Below are 17,380 nucleotides of genomic sequence, written 5' to 3'. Positions count from 1 at the left end.
TATCTCAACTCCAATTGTACTATGTCTCATTGAAATCCTCACCAACAAAATCTTATCTATGTCCATGCAGGAAGCCCCAATTATCTCCCAACAGCCACAACTCTTAAGGGAGTGAGTTCCAGGTTTGATTAGGCCTTTGCACTTGCTAATTTCCCTCCTCAACTCTAATTTTTCCTGGCATCTTCCACCACAGGCAGGAATTTTGTTCCACTTTTAATATCCTCTGAAACATACCAAGATTTGAGACTTTGAAATAAATAAAAGGGGGTTCAAATTTTTAACTCTGCCTCAGTGGTCAGCATGATTTCCCCTGCCTTCCTGCTTGAACTTCACTGAAGGCTTGTTTTCCATGCAGGGAGGGTTTTGTGTTGAGCTTCCAGGAACAAACTGGGGAAAATTCCAAGCTACAAATTCAGAGCTCATCATCATTTGTGGGCGGCACGGTGGCACAGTGGTTAGCACTGCTGCCTCACAGCGCCTGTAGACCCGGGTTCAATTCCCGACTCAGGCGACTGACTGTGTGGAGTTTGCACGTTCTCCCCGTGTCTGCGTGGGTTTCCTCCGGGTGCTCCGATTTCCTCCCACAGTCCAAAGATGTGCGGGTCAGGTGAATTGGCCAAGCTAAATTGCCCGTAGTGTTAGATAAGGGGTAAATGTAGGGGTATGGGTGGGTTGCGCTTCGGCGGGTCGGTGTGGACTTGTTGGGCCGAAGGGCCTGTTTCCACACTGTAAGTCTAATCTAATCATTCCCCACCCTCCCAGCAGCCGAATGTAAAATGTCCAGCTGTGGGTTATGGTACTGGTCAGCCTTTCCCTGAAAGCACTGGCTGTCTCAATAGAGGTGCCACATTAATCAACTGGAAAACACATCAGGCATTCAATTCCAATACATCCATCACCAGCCCACTTGATACGCCAACCATTAGAGCCAACACTTTTATTGACATCTCAATCCAAATATGAAAGTAATAATGCTCACTTGGGTTGTACATGTGACAGAGAGAAAAGAAAATGCTTAGTATTTTGCCCATTTGATCCAAGCTGAGCAACTACAGGGATCTCTCCCACAGAAGTGTGAATGCCGAGGCTCAGTTGGATGAAGAATGTCACAGACTGGTTCCCCAGAATCACAGAATTATTACAGAACAGAAATAGGCCATTTGACCCATTGTGCCTACACCAGATCTTCAAACAAGCATCATTAACTAATGTCAAGCTCCTGCTGTATCCCCATTTTCCTGGACACTGTCCCTACCTAAACAATCATCCAAGTGCCTCAATGGAAGCTGCTTTGGCCACAGTTCCAGGCAATGCATTCCATATGGAGAAAGTGAGGATTGCAGATGCTGGAGGTCAGAGTCCAGAGTGTAGTGCTGGAAAAGCACAGCAGGTCAGGCGCTATCTGAGGAGGTGGAGAATCAGAGAATCCTGATGAAGGGCTTATGCCTAAAACGTCGATACTCCTGCTCCTCGGATGCTGCCTGTGCTTTTCCAGCACTACACTCTCGACAGTGCATTTCACATCCTAATTACTTAATGTGTGAGAGCTTTACTTATCACATTTTGCTCACCACTTTTAAATCTATGCTTTCTCATTGTTGTTTCCTTTTTATGAATGAAACCAGCTTCTCCATATCTAGCCAACCAGCTTGTGAATTTGAAAACCTCGATCAGATCTTCTCTCCAGGGAGGACTGTCCCAATTTCTTCAATCTGTTCTTACAATAGAAATTTCTCATTCTCAAAACTGTTCTCATAAATCACACTGCACTCTCTTCAAAGCATTCACGTCTTTCCTCTAATGTGGTGCCCACCACTGTGCTAAATACTCCAACTGAAGTCTGACAAGGGTCTTGTATAAGTTCAACATCACCTACTTTTTGTCCTAATTTTTAAAAAAGCCAAGAACACTATATGCTTCTTTTACTGTTCTTTCCATCTCCCCTGACACTTTGAATGATCTGTACGTACCCAGGTTCCTCTGTTCCTGCACCCCTATTTTACATTGGCTTTCAATGTTCTTTACACCTAAGTACATCACCTCACCCTTCTCTATATTCAACCCCAACTGTCACCTATCAACTCACTCTACCCAGATTGTCAGTGTCCTCTTAGAATTCCACACTACCGTCCTCACAGTTTATAATTTGTCCAAATTTAGTGTCATCTGTAAACTTTGAAATTGTCCCCATAACATCAAGATCCAGGTTATTAATATATATCAGGAAAAACAAGGGTGCCCTGGTGAAGTCCATGCTATGAACCTTCCGTCAGCCCAGAAAATATCCACTAATAATTACTCTGTTTGCTATTACTCAGCCTATTTTGTATCCACATTGCTACTGCCCATTTTTGTACCGTGACCTATAACTTTCCTCACAGGCCTGTTATATGGCATTGTATCAAACCTCTTTTGGATACCATGTGTAACACATGAACATTGAGCCTTTCTGTTATCTCTTCAAAAAAGCTCCAGCAAGTTAATTTAACACAGTGTTTCTCTTTTTAGAATTTAATGCTGATTGTTCCTAATCAACCCAACTTTTCCCATGTGCTTACTAATTCTATCCTGAATAATTGTTTCTACAATCTTCCCCACCACTGAAGTTAAACTGATTGGTCCAAGTTAAACAGAGAGGATGGTGCAGGATGGATATGTGTGGCACCTTCTGGCAGATGCAGCTCCAGGAAGGACTGGATAAGATATTTAAACAGAAAAGACACAAAAACAGAGTTTACTAAAGAAACTCCGCATGTCTAGCAGTATCTGTGGAGAGAAAATAGAGTTATCATTTCAAGTCCAGTGACCCTTGTGAGGAAAGACATTGGGAACTAAGCTTGTGACTGATATGTTGAGTTGTTGATCTGGAAATTTGTGGTCAGTTTCTATCTGTGATTGTAGCTAAGGCATCATTTGTGCTCATCACAGGCACTGGTACACTAGCGATCAACACTGTTCAAAGAAACAGCATGATTCTAACATCAGCTGCAAATGTGTTGCTGGTCAAAGCACAGCAGGCCAGGCAGCATCTCAGGAATAGAGAATTCGACGTTTCGAGCATAAGCCCTTCATCAGGAATAAGAGAGAGAGAGCCAAGCAGGCTAAGATAAAAGGTAGGGAGGAGGGACTGGGGGAGGGGCGATGGAGGTGGGATAGGTGGAAGGAGGTCAAGGTGAGGGTGATAGGCCGGAGTGGGGTGGGGGCGGAGAGGTCAGGAAGAGGATTGCAGGTTAGGAGGGCGGTGCTGAGTTGAGGGAACCGACCTGAGATTCCTCCCTCCTCCCTACCTTTTATCTTAGCCTGCTTGGCTCTCTCTCTTATTCCTGATGAAGGGCTTATGCTCGAAACGTCGAATTCTCTATTCCTGAGATGCTGCCTGGCCTGCTGTGCTTTGACCAGCAACACATTTGCAGCTGTGATCTCCAGCATCTGCAGACCTCATTTTTTACTCGATGATTCTAACATCAGTCCATATTAGCACAAACATTTATAATCTGTACACATCCCAATGTTACTGTGCCTTAACTCCAGTGTGGTCCAATCTGCTCTGTACAAACTGGGGTGTTGTGTTTGTCTCCATGCCGTTGGATAAAGAACTTGGAAGAGAAAATCATCCAGAATTCCTGCTTCTATTCACTATCCATGCTTGGAAAGGATTGATGACTGACTTTAGTAAGACTGCGGGAGCCCATTGATGGGATAGCCCAAGAAGTGTAACTGCTGAGTTTCATTCGCCAAACAATGACACTGTCATCCCACCACAGATTTACACCTTCAGGAGAGAAGCAAAACATTCTCAAAATAGGGCAACCCTGAGGAGGCCAGGACTTTCTGCTCTTTAGGATGGTAATGAGCTGCCTTTCTGAACTTGTTAAAATCCTAGATTAGACTGAAAAGTTAATATTATAATCTCGATGGCTGGATATCATAAAGATTTGTTTTATTAGCCAAATGTGAGTTTCAAGAGACTTAGAATAGCTGCACAAGATTCCACAATTTTGAACAGCAATAATTTTTACACTTAAAGTTAGACTATGTAGGTTATATTAAATATTTTGTCAGCATGGACCAGTTTTGCCCAAACAGCCTGGGTCTGTGCTGTAGGGACTGTATGACTCTGTGTAACTTGTAACATAGAATTATTGTGTTAAAAATGATTGGACACCCACAGAACTGGCAAATATAATTTCTATGGATTTCTCAGCAATTTCTTCACCAAATTCCATGCAAAATGAGAGATTTTTCACAAAAGTATGTCTGCTGCAGCACAAAGAAGGACTCATCACAGGCCACTACAATCCGTGTCACATAGGCACACCCAGGGTGCTGTTAGGGAGGGGGTTTCAGGATTCTTTCCACTGACACTGAAGGAACAGCAATAAGTTTCCGAGTCAGGATGGTGTGTGGCTCAAGAGAATTTGCAGGTACTGATGCTTCCATGTATCTGCTGCCCTTGGTGATAGAAGTTTCTGTTTGGAAGGTGCGATTGGAGAAGCCTTGAATTTCTGCAGTGGATCCTGTAGATGGTATGCACTGTGTATTGGTGGTGGAGGGACAGAATATTGAAGGTTGGGAATATGGTGCAAATCAAGCGTCCTGGATGGTGTGAAGCTTCTCAAAAGTTGTTGGCGCTGCACCTAGCCAGTCAAATGGCAAGTATTCCATCACAATCCTGGCATGTGCCTTGTAGCTGGGTGACAAGCTTTTGGGTGTGAGGAGGTGGGTTACTCAACACAGTAGTCCTAGCCTCTGACTTGCTCTCAGAATCACATGTTTACATGGTGAGTCCAAGTTCACTTGTGGTCAATAATAAGTCCCCAAGATTTTATTTGGGGGCTGCAGATTGAACAATAACTGTACATTTGAAGAGCAGGGTAATTTCTCTCTGGTCATGATTGAGAAATGAATCCATGCTGTGTTGCTGTACATTTTGTAGGTTTCCTGCAGTGAGTGTGTCAGGATACAGCTGGCATCCCTGTGGAGACTAAATGCCTTTGGAATAGCTGTTTACCAGGAGCTATGTAATTAACAGCAATTCATCTTTTGCAGCCAGATGCTTGTGAGACTGACTTTGATGCAGTGTCGATGATTCGTGGAGAACTCTTTTTCTTTAAGTCGGAGTACGTTTGGAGATTGCGAGATGGTCATCTGCAGCCTGGTTACCCAGCATTGGCCTCACGCCACTGGCGGGCAATCCATGACCACATTGATGCAGGATTTGAGGATTCATCTGGGAATTTTTGGTTCTTCCAAGGTCAGATTTCCTTTCTGATTATTTTAGTCATTTCCACTTTTCTAAACCTTTGAAGATAGATTGTAAGATTATTATAATATTTTTAAATGGCTGTACTGTATATGTGTTGTATGGTGATCTAGCCAGCAATGCAGGTCATTGGTGGAGCTGGAGAGGTCAGTGTTAGAGAGTGGAGTGATCAGTTTGGAGACTGGAGAGCTCAGGGTGGCAGTGTTGGGGAGCAGATGGGTCACTGTTTCAGTGTTGTGAGTGAAGAGCTCAGGGTATCAGTATTAGAGAGTGGACAGGTCAGTATATTAGTGTTATGGAATGGAGGGGTCAGGGTGTCAGTCTGGGGAGTGGATAGGTAAATATGTCAATCTTGGTCAGTGTTAGGAAATGATGGGGTCAGTACTGGTTAGTATTGGGGAATGGAGGGGTCAGTTTTGGGGAGTGGAGGGGTCAGTGTTGGTCAGTGTTGGGAAATGATGGGGTCAGTACTGGGGAGCGATGGGGTCAATGTGTCAGTGTTGGGGAGTGGAGAGGTCAGTGTCCATATTGGTCAGTGCTGGGGCTGGAGGGGTCAGTAGTGATCAGTGTGGCTCTCACTTGCTGCCAGACTTACATTATCAACCAAGAGCCTGACCGCAGTCAAAGCAGGGATGTGATCAGCTCAGCTCAAGCTGCCCTCTGGCTGCTGCATGACGAGTGGTTCGAGGTAACCTGAAAGGAAATAATTGCAACCACCCCATCCCCAGGATGTGTACACAACGTGGTAGGGTCAGTGAGGAGGTGTACTGGGAATGGCTGAATAGTTCTTTGTGTGTGGGGGAAGGGAGTATGTCAGTCTGTTTGGGTGGGAGCCTGATAGTTCATCTCTTCTCCTGTGAGTGATCAGTTGAACCTTTGCTTTGAGCTTGTTGACCTCTCTGCCTCTGTCTCCTCTCTCTCTCTCACTCTCTCTCTCCCTTTCAATTTGGCTGTATAAATGCAAGAAGCTATTAATCTGAGTTTTTTGGTGTGCGGCTAACTGAAATAAAGCTCTCACATAACATTTTGCAGTTGGACTCTGTTGATAAACATTTCTCTTCTAATGTGTAACAGTAGTAGCGGAGGATAGTTTCCTCCATCTTCTAATATATAACAAGCCATTCTGGAGGCTTGAATAATGTTTGTAGGCGTCTGCAACACATCAACTTGCTAAGAACAAATCTGATAACCCTGCAGTTGTCATATTGCTACTAAACATATAAATGGTGAGCAGGAGTGGGACACTCAGCCCTCAAACTTAATAACTGAACATTTCCACCTATATAATAATAATAATGTGTCAACTGTCTTAAAAATATTCAAAGACTTTACTTCCACCATCTTTTCAGGAGGAAAGTTACAAGGACCCATGACGTCCTGAGAAAAGAATTATTTTTGTATCTTAAATGGATGATACCTTTATTTTCAAACAGTAACCTCTAGTTCTAGACTCTCCTACAAGCACTGCGGCCTCAAAGCCCCAGGGACCAGGGTTCAATTCCAGCCTTGGGTGACTGATTGTGTGGACTTTACACATTTTCCTGGTGTCTGCATGGGCTTCCTCTGGATGCTCCAGTTTCTTCCCATAGTCCAAAGAAGTGCAGATTAGGTGAATTGCTCATGCTAAATTGCCCATACTGTTCAGGGATGTGTAGGTTTGGTGTATTAGTTTGCAGAAATGTAAGGTAATAAGGAAGGGGAATTGGTCTGGGTGTGATACTCTTTGGAGGGTCGATGAGGATGTGTTGGGCCTAATGGCCTGTTTACACAGTGTAGGGATTCTATTCTATGAAACAGTAGGGCCCCTAGTACCAAGCCCTGTGGAACCCCACAGGGAACAGACTGCCAGTCACAGAAATATCCCTCTACCATCACCCTCTGTGTCCTGCCCGTTTGCATTGGATTCCATGGACTCCATTATATATATATTAGACATAATGCCTTATCAAAACCCTTTCTAATCTTCATATAGACCCCACCAAATGTATTGCCCTTATCAACAATGCTGTTTACATCCTCAAATTTGTCAAACACGATCTTCCTTTGACAAAGTCATGCAGACTATCCCTGATTAATTCATCTCTTTCCAAGTGCAGATATATTCTGTTCCTCAGAACTCTTTCTAAGAACTTGCCAACCTCCAACATTAGACTGGTTGGCCTGTAATTTCCTGGTCTATCCCTTCGCTTATTTCTAAAAGTAGGACAATATTACCAGCCCTTCATTCTTCAAGCATTTCACCTGTGAAGACTTTCCAAAACAAATTTGAAATCACTGTTATGGCCTCTGATCTCTCCTCCTTTGCCTCCCTCAACAACTTGAGATAATCTCATTCGGACATGCAGATTTATCTACCTGTATGGCTACTGAACCCTTTGATCCGTCCTTTCTCTGAGTGTTAATTTCTCTAATATTTTACAGCCCTCTATCCTGATGGCTATACCTGTGTCATCCTTTTTCCATTGTGAAGACAGGCATAAAGACTTCATCGAGGACTGTGCCCACATCTTCAGGGTCCACATATAAATTACATCTATCGTCCCTAATAAGCTACGCTCTTTCCTGGATTCCTCTTGCTCTTTATATATTTATAAAGAAACTTGTAGATATTCCTTTATGCTACCTGTTAATACTTTCTCATGCACAATCTTTACTTTCCTAATTTCCTTTTTATGTACACCCCTGCACATTTTTTAACTCCTCTAGGGTCTCTGCTGTATTGAATCCTTGGTATTTGCACTAAGTTGCTCTTTTGCTCTTAATCCTAACCTTTAGGTGCCTTGATATCCAACGCTGTCCGGTCTTGGTCCCACCCTTTGCTGTTTTATTCCAGCTATTTCCTCCCTGAATGTCTCTCACCACACAGATACAATTTTAACTGCAGCTCCCAGTCCACTTGGGCGAAGGGGTCTCATAGTAATATCCTTTCCCCAGTTCAGAACTTTTATTCTTGTTCTCCATAGCTATCCTAAACCTAACTGAATTGTGGTCACAAAATGCTCCCTTGCTGTTATTCCTTTTCCTTGTCCAGGCACATTTCTGGAAACTAGGTCCAGATCTGCCCAGAGCCGTTTACATACTGACTCACTTCCCTCCAAGGCCCCAAGGGATCCTTCCATATCCGCCACAAGTTCACCTGTACCTCCACACACATCATCTATTGCATCCGCTGCACCCGATGTGGCCTCCTCTATATTGGTGAGACAGGCCGCTTACTTGCGGAACGCTTCAGAGAACACCTCTGGGCCGCCCGAACCAACCAACCCAATCACCCCGTGGCTCAACACTTTAACTCCCCCTCCCACTCCACCGAGGACATGCAGGTCCTTGGACTCCTCCACCGGCAGAACACAACTACACGACGGCTGGAGGAGGAGCGCCTCATCTTCCGCCTGGGAACCCTCCAACCACAAGGTATGAATTCAGATTTCTCCAGCTTCCTCATTTCCCCTCCCCCCACCTTGTCTCAGTCGGTTCCCTCAACTCAGCACCGCCCTCCTAACCTGCAATCCTCTTCCTGACCTCTCCGCCCCCACCCCACTCCGGCCTATCACCCTCACCTTGACCTCCTTCCACCTATCCCACCTCCATCGCCCCTCCCCCTAGTCCCTCCTCCCTACCTTTTATCTCAGCCTGCTTGGCTCTCTCTCTCTTATTCCTGATGAAGGGCTTATGCTCGAAACGTCGAATTCTCTATTCCTGAGATGCTGCCTAACCTGCTGTGCTTTGACCAGCAACACATTTGCAGCTGTGATCTCCAGCATCTGCAGACCTCATTTTTTACTCGAATATTCTCCTGGTTGCAATTTACAAACTTTGTTCCCTTCCTACCTTGCATACTAAAACTATCCCAGGTAATATGTGGGTATTCAAAATCCCTTACAATAACTGCCTTCTCTGAAATGTGATTACAGATTTGACCCCCTCTGTTTCCCTGATCGTTTGTGTAGGGGCTTACAGTATACGCCCAACAGCTTGTTTTCTCTTCTTTCTGTTTTTTTACTTCTACCCATATGCTTAATTTGATGATCCTTCTAAGAAATCCTCACTTCCCATGCTGTAATTGATTCCTTGCAATCCCCCACACGCTTCTATCCCCCTCTCTACCTTGTTTCAATATCTTCTAACCAAGAGTGTTGACAGCTATGCTTTCAGCCATAGCTTACTCCCTGTGCCTTCAGCTCATCTTACTCCCGAGGCCCCTTGCATTAAAATAGATTCCAATTAGCCTTTCTAAATACATCTTTACTTATCTAGCCTATGTTTGCTCCTTTCAGACTCGCTTGCTCACTTTTTAACATTTAATTCCATCTCAGCTTCTCTCCACTTTGACCTATTTGCCAGAATCTAGTTTATATCTGTCACAACAGCATTAGCAAACCTTCCTGTGAGGCTGTTGGTCCCATTCACAGTCAGATGTAACTCGTCCAGCTTATACAGTTCCCATCTCACCTAGAAATCGTCGCAATGCCTCAGGAATCTACATGCCTCCCTCCTGCACTAACTCCAAATTCATCAGCTCTATCCTTCTGTTCCAATGGAACCTGAAGTACACGAGGAATTACAGCCTTTGAAATCCTTCATTTCAATATTCCACTTAACTCCCTGAAGTTTGTTTGTGGGACATCATTTCTCTTTGCCCCTATGTCATTGGTCCCGAGATAGGCCACAACCTTTGGCAGTTCACCCTCCCCATTCATGATGCCGATCGTGCCTTCACTATGAGGTTGTTAATTAATCCTATCTCTGCACAATATCAGATCTCTTCTGGGACTAAATCAGAAGACCCTGCCTCCCACACCCCCGTCCTCTCCAAACTCCTCTAGGTGCTAATGATTGCTCTATCTTGGAGTCTTCCTCTCACCCACTCCTTGGCGTGCTGCTCACTGCCTGTTCACAAGCCGTCTGTTTTCAGATAGCATCTTAAAAAAAGCGCATCTTGGAGTCAGACTGTACCTCAGAGAGTCATTCAGCATGCAAATAGACACTCTATGTTTTAGAGTCGTTTCTTTTGATTTTTATTTCCCCAGTCTCTATGTAGATTAAAATTCTTCATGATTATTGCTGTAACTATCTGACAAGCTCCCATTATTTCTTCCTTTATATCCTAAAATTCCGAATGGTTATGATACCATTCCCACAAATGGCTTCTTACCTTGATCATTCTTCATCACTGCCCAAACCACTCTGATTTCCTGACATTAGCACAATAGAGGAGGATGACTAAATACCCTCATTAATTAATGGAACTATTCCTCCATATCTTTGCAATTCTGTCCTCCCTAAATGTCCTGTTCCTTCAAAATTCAGATCCCATTCTTGGTCATCTTGCAGCCATCCCTTTGTATTTTCTATTAGATCGTACTGATGTATTTCTGGTTGCTTGTCTATTTTGTGTTAAAGGCTACATGCATTCAGGTACAGAGGTATTCATTTTTTTCCTTACTTTTGTAATCTCTAGCCTTATTGCTGTTAGATGTGTTCCTTCTTTGAATTGCTTCTAACGCATTTCCATCATTAAATAAGGAGGCCAACACTTTACACAATACTCCATATGTGGTCACATCAGTGCTCTGTAAAACTGAAATATGATACCTTGCCATCACTATTCAGTTTAAAACTCTTGTAACTTCCCTGGTTATGAGGTTTGCTAGAACACTAGTTTCCAGTAGGGTTCGGGCATAGATCATCCCAGCAATAGTGCCCCACTTTCCCCAGTAGTGATGCCAGAGACCCATGTTCTGGAACCACTGCCTGCAGACCAGTCTTTTTGTTGTCTGTTAGCTTTCTATTCTGGTTTGCTGTATGCCAACTTATATGTGGCTCACTTAATAATATTCCAAACTTTTTTTAAATGGTTTTGCATCTTAACTAGGCTCCTAGCTAGGAAAAACAAATATGAGGGTTAGGGTGGATTGGCCATGGTAATTAGGGGTGGCACGGTGGCATTAATCAGAGGGGGGTGGGTTAGTCTTTGGAGGGTCGATGTGGACTTGGTGGGCCGAAGGGCCTGTTTCCACACTGTAGGGAATCTAATCTAGTCTAGCTCTTCATGCTGATTATGAAGAACCCTTTCCACCTCCTGCCATGGTATTGGTATGAGATTAGATTAGATTAGATTAGATTCCTATAGAATGGACCATGAGAATTGGATTCCCCTTCTCTCATTGTAAGATCATATCCAGCTCTGAGCTGAAGCTATCGAACTTTTGGACTCACATTTTGCTGCAAAGAACAGTGGCGATCCTTCTGACTAGAGTGCCTCCTACTACCACAACATTTATAAAAGAAACTCTTACTGATGGACAATTGCAGAGGCTGAGTGTCCTGCAGTTCTCTCCTTGGAGACTCCTGATCTGCTTCACTGTTCGTGAGAGCCTCCTTTTGCTGATCTGTGACTAAATCAGAAGACCCTGCCTCCCACACCCCGCCCCCTCCAAACTCCTCTAGGTGCTAATGATTGCTCTATCTTGGAGTCTTCCTCTCACCCCCTCCCTGGGTGTTGCTGGCTGTCCTTCTGTGCCCACTCCTCGGCGTGCTGCTGACTGCCTGTTTTCAGAGTCCTTCTCTCACCCACTCCTCTAGACAAAGAACAATGCAGCACAGAAGAGAACAGGCCCTTTGGCCCTCCAAGCCTGCACTGACACATTTTTCCCTTCCACACTAATCTCCCTTCACTTATAGGCTGTGCATTGCACCCTGTATGTGAAAAACTTGCCTCGCACGTCTCTTTTAATCCTCCCTACCTCCCCTCTCTCGCCTCCACTTTCCCCACTCCCCACCTCTGCACCTTGAACGTGTGTCCCCTAATAATTGAACTCTCCACCGTGGGAAAAAGCCTCATACTTTCTATTCTATCCATGCCATTCACAATCTTATAAACTTCTGACAGATAACTCCTCAACCTCCTGTGTTCCAATGAAAACAAACCCAGTTTATCTAACCTTTCTTCATAGCTAAAATCCCCAATAGCGGCAGCATCCCAGTAAACCTCTTCTGTACTATCCTTTTGGTAGTGTGTATGCAATATTCCAAATGTGGCCTAACTAAATTTCTATAAAGATCCAGCATAACCTGCCTATCCTTCTACTCAATGCCTCTTCCAGTGAAGGCAAGTATGCCAAAGGCCTTTTTCATGACCTTATCTACCTGATTGGCCACCTTCAGTGATCTGTGGAACTGCGCACTCAGATCCCTCTGCATATCAATACTCCTAAGGGTTCTGCCATTCATTGTATAATTTCTACCTGTAATTGACCTTCCAAATGCATCACCTCAGAATTGTGCAGATTAAATTCCATCTGCCATTTTTCTGCCTATGTGTCAAACTGATCTACATCCTGCTGTATCCTCTGACAATCCTCCTCACTATCCACAACACCACTAATCTCCGTATCATCTGCAAAGTTGCTAATTAGACCAGCTACACATTCCACCAAATTATTTATGTAGACCATGAACAGCAGAGGTCCCCACATGGATCCCTGTGAAAAATCACTAGTCACAACCTTCCATTCCAAAAAGCATCCTTCCCCTGCTACCCTCTATCTGCTATGACTAACCCAGTTCTTGTTGTGGTTCTGCTCGCCGAGCTGTAAGTTTTTGCTGCAAAACTTACAGCTCGGCGAGCAGAACCACAACAACGGATACCCGAGCTACAAATCTTCAATCAGATTTTAAACCCAGTTCTGTATCCATCTTGCCTGCTTACCCTGCTCTCATGTGACTTCACCTTTTGTACCAGTCTGCCGTGAGGGACATTGTCAAAGACTTTACTGAAGTCCATTTGCTTCTAAATGCATACAGATCTTGTCCCTGAGAACCTTTTCATATTATTTCCTACCTCCGATATGAGGTTTACAGGTGCTGCTGTCTTTGTTTTCAGCATCATTATCTTGCCCACTTCGCTAGGTGCTGCTGACTGCCTGTTTTTAGGGTTCTTATCTTGCCCATTCCATTTGGTACTGCTGATTGCCCTATCCTGGGATTTTCCTCTTGCCCACTGCGATAAATGCTGCTAACTGTCTATTTTTAGGATCATGATTTGGAGATACCGGTGTTGGACTGGGGTGTACAAAGTTAAAAATCACACAACACCAGGTTATAGTCCAACAGGTTTAATTGGAAGCACTAGCTTTCGGAGTGCTGCTCCTTCATCAGGAGGTTGTGGAAGGTCCTCCTATTTTCAGGGTCCTCCTCTCGCCCACTCTTCTAGGTGGCTGTTGACTGCCCTATCCTGGGGTCTTCCTCTGGCTGACTCCTCAAGATGCTACTGACTGCCAGTTTTCAGAGTTCTCCTCTCACACCCCTCCAGGTCCACTGCTGACCTGCTCCTGTCTGCAACGGAGCTTTGTTGGTGGAATACTTTGAGATGTCATTGGTAAATTCTTTTAGGACAGCCTCTCAATTATCTCCTCCAAACTGATCCAAATAGAAGAGTCCATAGTCTCATGATCCTTCAGGAGAAAAGCAGCTCTCAGGAATCTTGTGCTTTCCTGCTTTAAGCTGTCTTTCTTATAAACAACCCCCCCCCCCCCCGACCAGAAGCACTGCTCTCCCCAGTGATTGAAGAAGCTAACATGAACATTACAACCCACTGCCCTCTGGTCAATTAGGGCTGGGCAATGAAAGCTGATTGAGCTAACAATGCCCACATCCTGGGGTGAAATTTTTGAAAAATCTCTCCAAGTGTGTTCTCTTTGAAAATGGGTTTGTTCTGCTCAAAGTTTGAACTTTGATGTGCCGTTATCCCACATTAAACAGGAAGAGGTTTTGGCTGAGATTTCACACAGATTTGCAAGTTCAAAGAGGTAGCATTGCCTAATTTCAGGACCAACCCTGATGTATGTAAACGTGACAAGCAGACTGGCGTAGTCATACATAACAAATTTGATTATGTCAACAAAATGTCTGTTGTTCTCAATGATGCTTCTAGCTTTAAATCTTTAACTCTATACCTGACAGGACAGCCAAATTAAGGGCAAGTTACAAAGGTGCTTGTAACACTTGTTCTCCAGGCTCACTGCGTGGCTGCATCTTTGGGCTCCCCAAGACATACAACAGTGATACCCCTTTACACCCTTTTTACCTCAGAATGGCTCTGCATATCATGGTTCAGCCAAATAATATGAATTGTTGCAACCAGTTTTAGATTAGGTTTTTCCACAAACATTGTGAAGGATTCCTTAATTTTGCGAAGACCATGTAAGACCTACTTATTTAGAGCAATAGCGTGTCCATTTTGATTCTCCATTTGTCTCTCTCTGTAGGGATTAACATTGCTTCAATGGAGGAGGCCACGTGTTCTCTTTCCACACTGCCAGCTTATTTATCAATGTTGATTACCAATGAACCACTCAAGGGTGCCATTGGCATTTACCCTATGACTGCAATGGCAATGTGGATGTGCCATCAGTGATCAATCAATCTGTGTTCATCCATCTCATGAGCATAGCAACTCATTGGGTCATGTTGCTATGCCATCATGTGCACCCAAATAAATGGTGTTGCTGTGGATCGCCACTAGGTTCAACTCTTGGTGCATCTTTGACGGTTACGACCAGAAGCATATCTTCAATGGAGGGACCTCTAACCTCCTACTCCAAGGATGTTTCTGATATGTAGAAGATATGTTTGAAGATGATTTGAATCCTCAACTGCAGCAAAGAATCTATTTAACTTTATAAACACCATCATGCCCTCATAGACCATTTGAAATGAAGCAATCAAATGAGCTGCTGTCTTGGGATCATATTGGCTGAAAAACCTGCCAAATCTCTCCTTTAATCTACTAAAAATCTGCGTTCACTGGTCAGTGTACACATTGAGATTCCTAATGCTCCATGTGCTGTGGGATCAATTTTACTGGCCAAAGCCATCTGCTTACTGTGTAAGTTTGATTCTGAGACTTTGTTCTGTGCCCTCCCTGGATCTGTGCACCCCGTCTCTCAGTCTGCACCCTCTGTCCACTCATTTCTCCATTTTTCTCTCTGTAGGGATTAACATTGCTTCAATGGAGAAGGCCATGAGTTCCTATGCCAGAGATAAAAAGCCATTGGGTCTTTGTCATTTCCACGTGGACCTCTCTGCCTCTGGATCTCCGATACACATCCACATGCATGACCCTGCAGCTCGGTGGAGCATCACTCGGCCTGTCCTCTTTTCTCAGGGCCAATGAGGCAACTTTCACTGACTGTTACCGCCTCCTGTGCTTGCAGCGTCCGCATCAGCTTCTCATGATGAATGTACATTGCTGGTGGAAGCTGTGTTGGAAGAACACAAGGCAGTGTCTCGAGATGTAGAGGAGAAGCATTGGGCTTTTGTTACTTCTCAGGGAGACATGATTTCAGTGTCTCCTTTTAAGCAAGGCCTGGAGCCTGGGCCTTCCCTTCACCAAGAGTTTCCAGGGGTCACAGGTCCTACAAGATCAAGGGACTGTTGGACACCATCATCGCTTGTCTTACTCTCCTACATTTCCACAGGCTGCTCTGCCCTGACCTGCCCATCTCCATGGTCTACTCCAAATCACTGTTACCATGGCAATGAAAGGCACCGAACCTCCAGGTTATTGCTGCTATTTGGTATTTTGAGTAAATGTCTATAAACACAGACATACGTGTCTCTTCTGTCTCTCAGTCAATCAGTACTGATCACTCTGTGAGACACAGTAAATTACAGCAATATGTCAGCAATGCTAAGGTAGACATCTCAATCCCATTGGCCAAGGCACCCTCAATATGGATCTTGGTTTCTGGTGCTGCCCCTGTGTGGATCCACAATGAGCCTCACATTTAATGGACTCTTTTTAGTGTTTCCAGTTTGCAATCCACCTTGCCACTTTGAAACACCTTTCCACTCTGTGTCTGACCATGACGTATCTTCCTCTGCTGGAACTACATTCTGGCAGAGATCCCTCAACAAATCACAACGTCTGCTGCTTGCAGCCAGGCCTTTACTGTCAGGTTCACAGGCTTTCTGCTAGCTCCTGCAAGCAGAGCATCTGTCCATTCACTGACTGTGTCACCAGAGAAACATCATTTAACCATAAGAAACCCTTCTTCATTCTTTGCTGTATTGCTGTAGAGCCTACCATTATTGCTTCTATCTTCGATCTGCCTGACCTCTATACATGTTCCTTTACTTGACGTTGTGTGGCCCCATTGTTGATACCAGGATGCTTTGCCAACCTACAGGTCTCTTATTGCCAAACTGCTGGTAAAATCCTGCAGGAAGTCCCAACACCATCAATGCAATAACTAATCCATATTCACAACAACCAGCCACCCCCACCAAGTGAATCTTTTAATAAGCTTTTAAAAGACAGAAGATCTATGAGAGGAATTTTGGAATCAGATTACTTCTCCAAATGGAAAAGCTTGACTTGTTTAAAATACAATCCATGCTTGATGAAAGAGGCTGAGTGACAACACAAAACTACAAAATAGAGTATACAAAAATACAAAAACCACCCCAAAGTTCTAGATGTAATGGGAGATTTCATAAAGAACAGCAAATTGTTATAAAGAAGTGGGTGCTTCAAAAGAGAACCCCACATTGTTCCAATGCAGCTAGAGGCCAATCAGCCCTTCACAGACCAACTCTCAAATTGAGCTATTTATCCAGTTAAAAGTGTGGCACTGGAAAAGCACCGCAGGTCAGACAGCATCCAACAAGCAGGAGAGTCAACATTTCAGGCATAAGCCTTTCATCATTCCTGAACATCTCTGGCATACACCCACCAAACAACCTCACTCCACTGTGGCCGATCACTTTAACTCCCCTTCCCACTCTGCCAAGGACATGCAAGTCCTGGGCCTCCTCCACCATTGAATCCAAGCCACCCGACAACATGGAGGAAGAAAGAACAAAGTAAATTACAGCTCAGGAACAGGCCCTCCAAGCCTGCGCCAATCCAGGTTCTTTATCGAAATCTGTCACCTATTTTCCAAGAATCTGTATCCCTGCCCATTCATGTATCTGTCTAGATACATCTTAAATGACACTATCGTGTCTGCCTCTACCACCTCCACTGGCAGCATGTTCCAGGCACCTACCACCTTCTGCATAAAGAACTTTCCACGCATATCTCCCTTAAACCTTTCCCCTCTCATCTTGAAC

General features: G+C 44.3%; 1 protein-coding gene across 1 annotated transcript in view; it reads left to right on the top strand.

Moving 5' to 3' along the window:
• Positions 1–17,380, top strand: part of LOC132827227 (stromelysin-3-like) — a 95,391-nt gene that overhangs the window by 61,978 nt on the left and 16,033 nt on the right. Inside the window, exon 6 of the mRNA XM_060843851.1 lies at positions 5,050–5,254. Within this exon, the coding sequence (XP_060699834.1) occupies positions 5,050–5,254 (205 nt within the window). The remainder of the gene's footprint in view (positions 1–5,049; positions 5,255–17,380) is intronic.

Source organism: Hemiscyllium ocellatum, chromosome 24 (assembly GCF_020745735.1).
Source record: "Hemiscyllium ocellatum isolate sHemOce1 chromosome 24, sHemOce1.pat.X.cur, whole genome shotgun sequence".
NCBI classification, from domain to species: Eukaryota; Metazoa; Chordata; class Chondrichthyes; order Orectolobiformes; family Hemiscylliidae; genus Hemiscyllium; species Hemiscyllium ocellatum.
The sequence above is the reverse complement of the archived record's forward strand: the minus strand, read 5'-3'. Positions and strand labels throughout refer to the sequence as shown.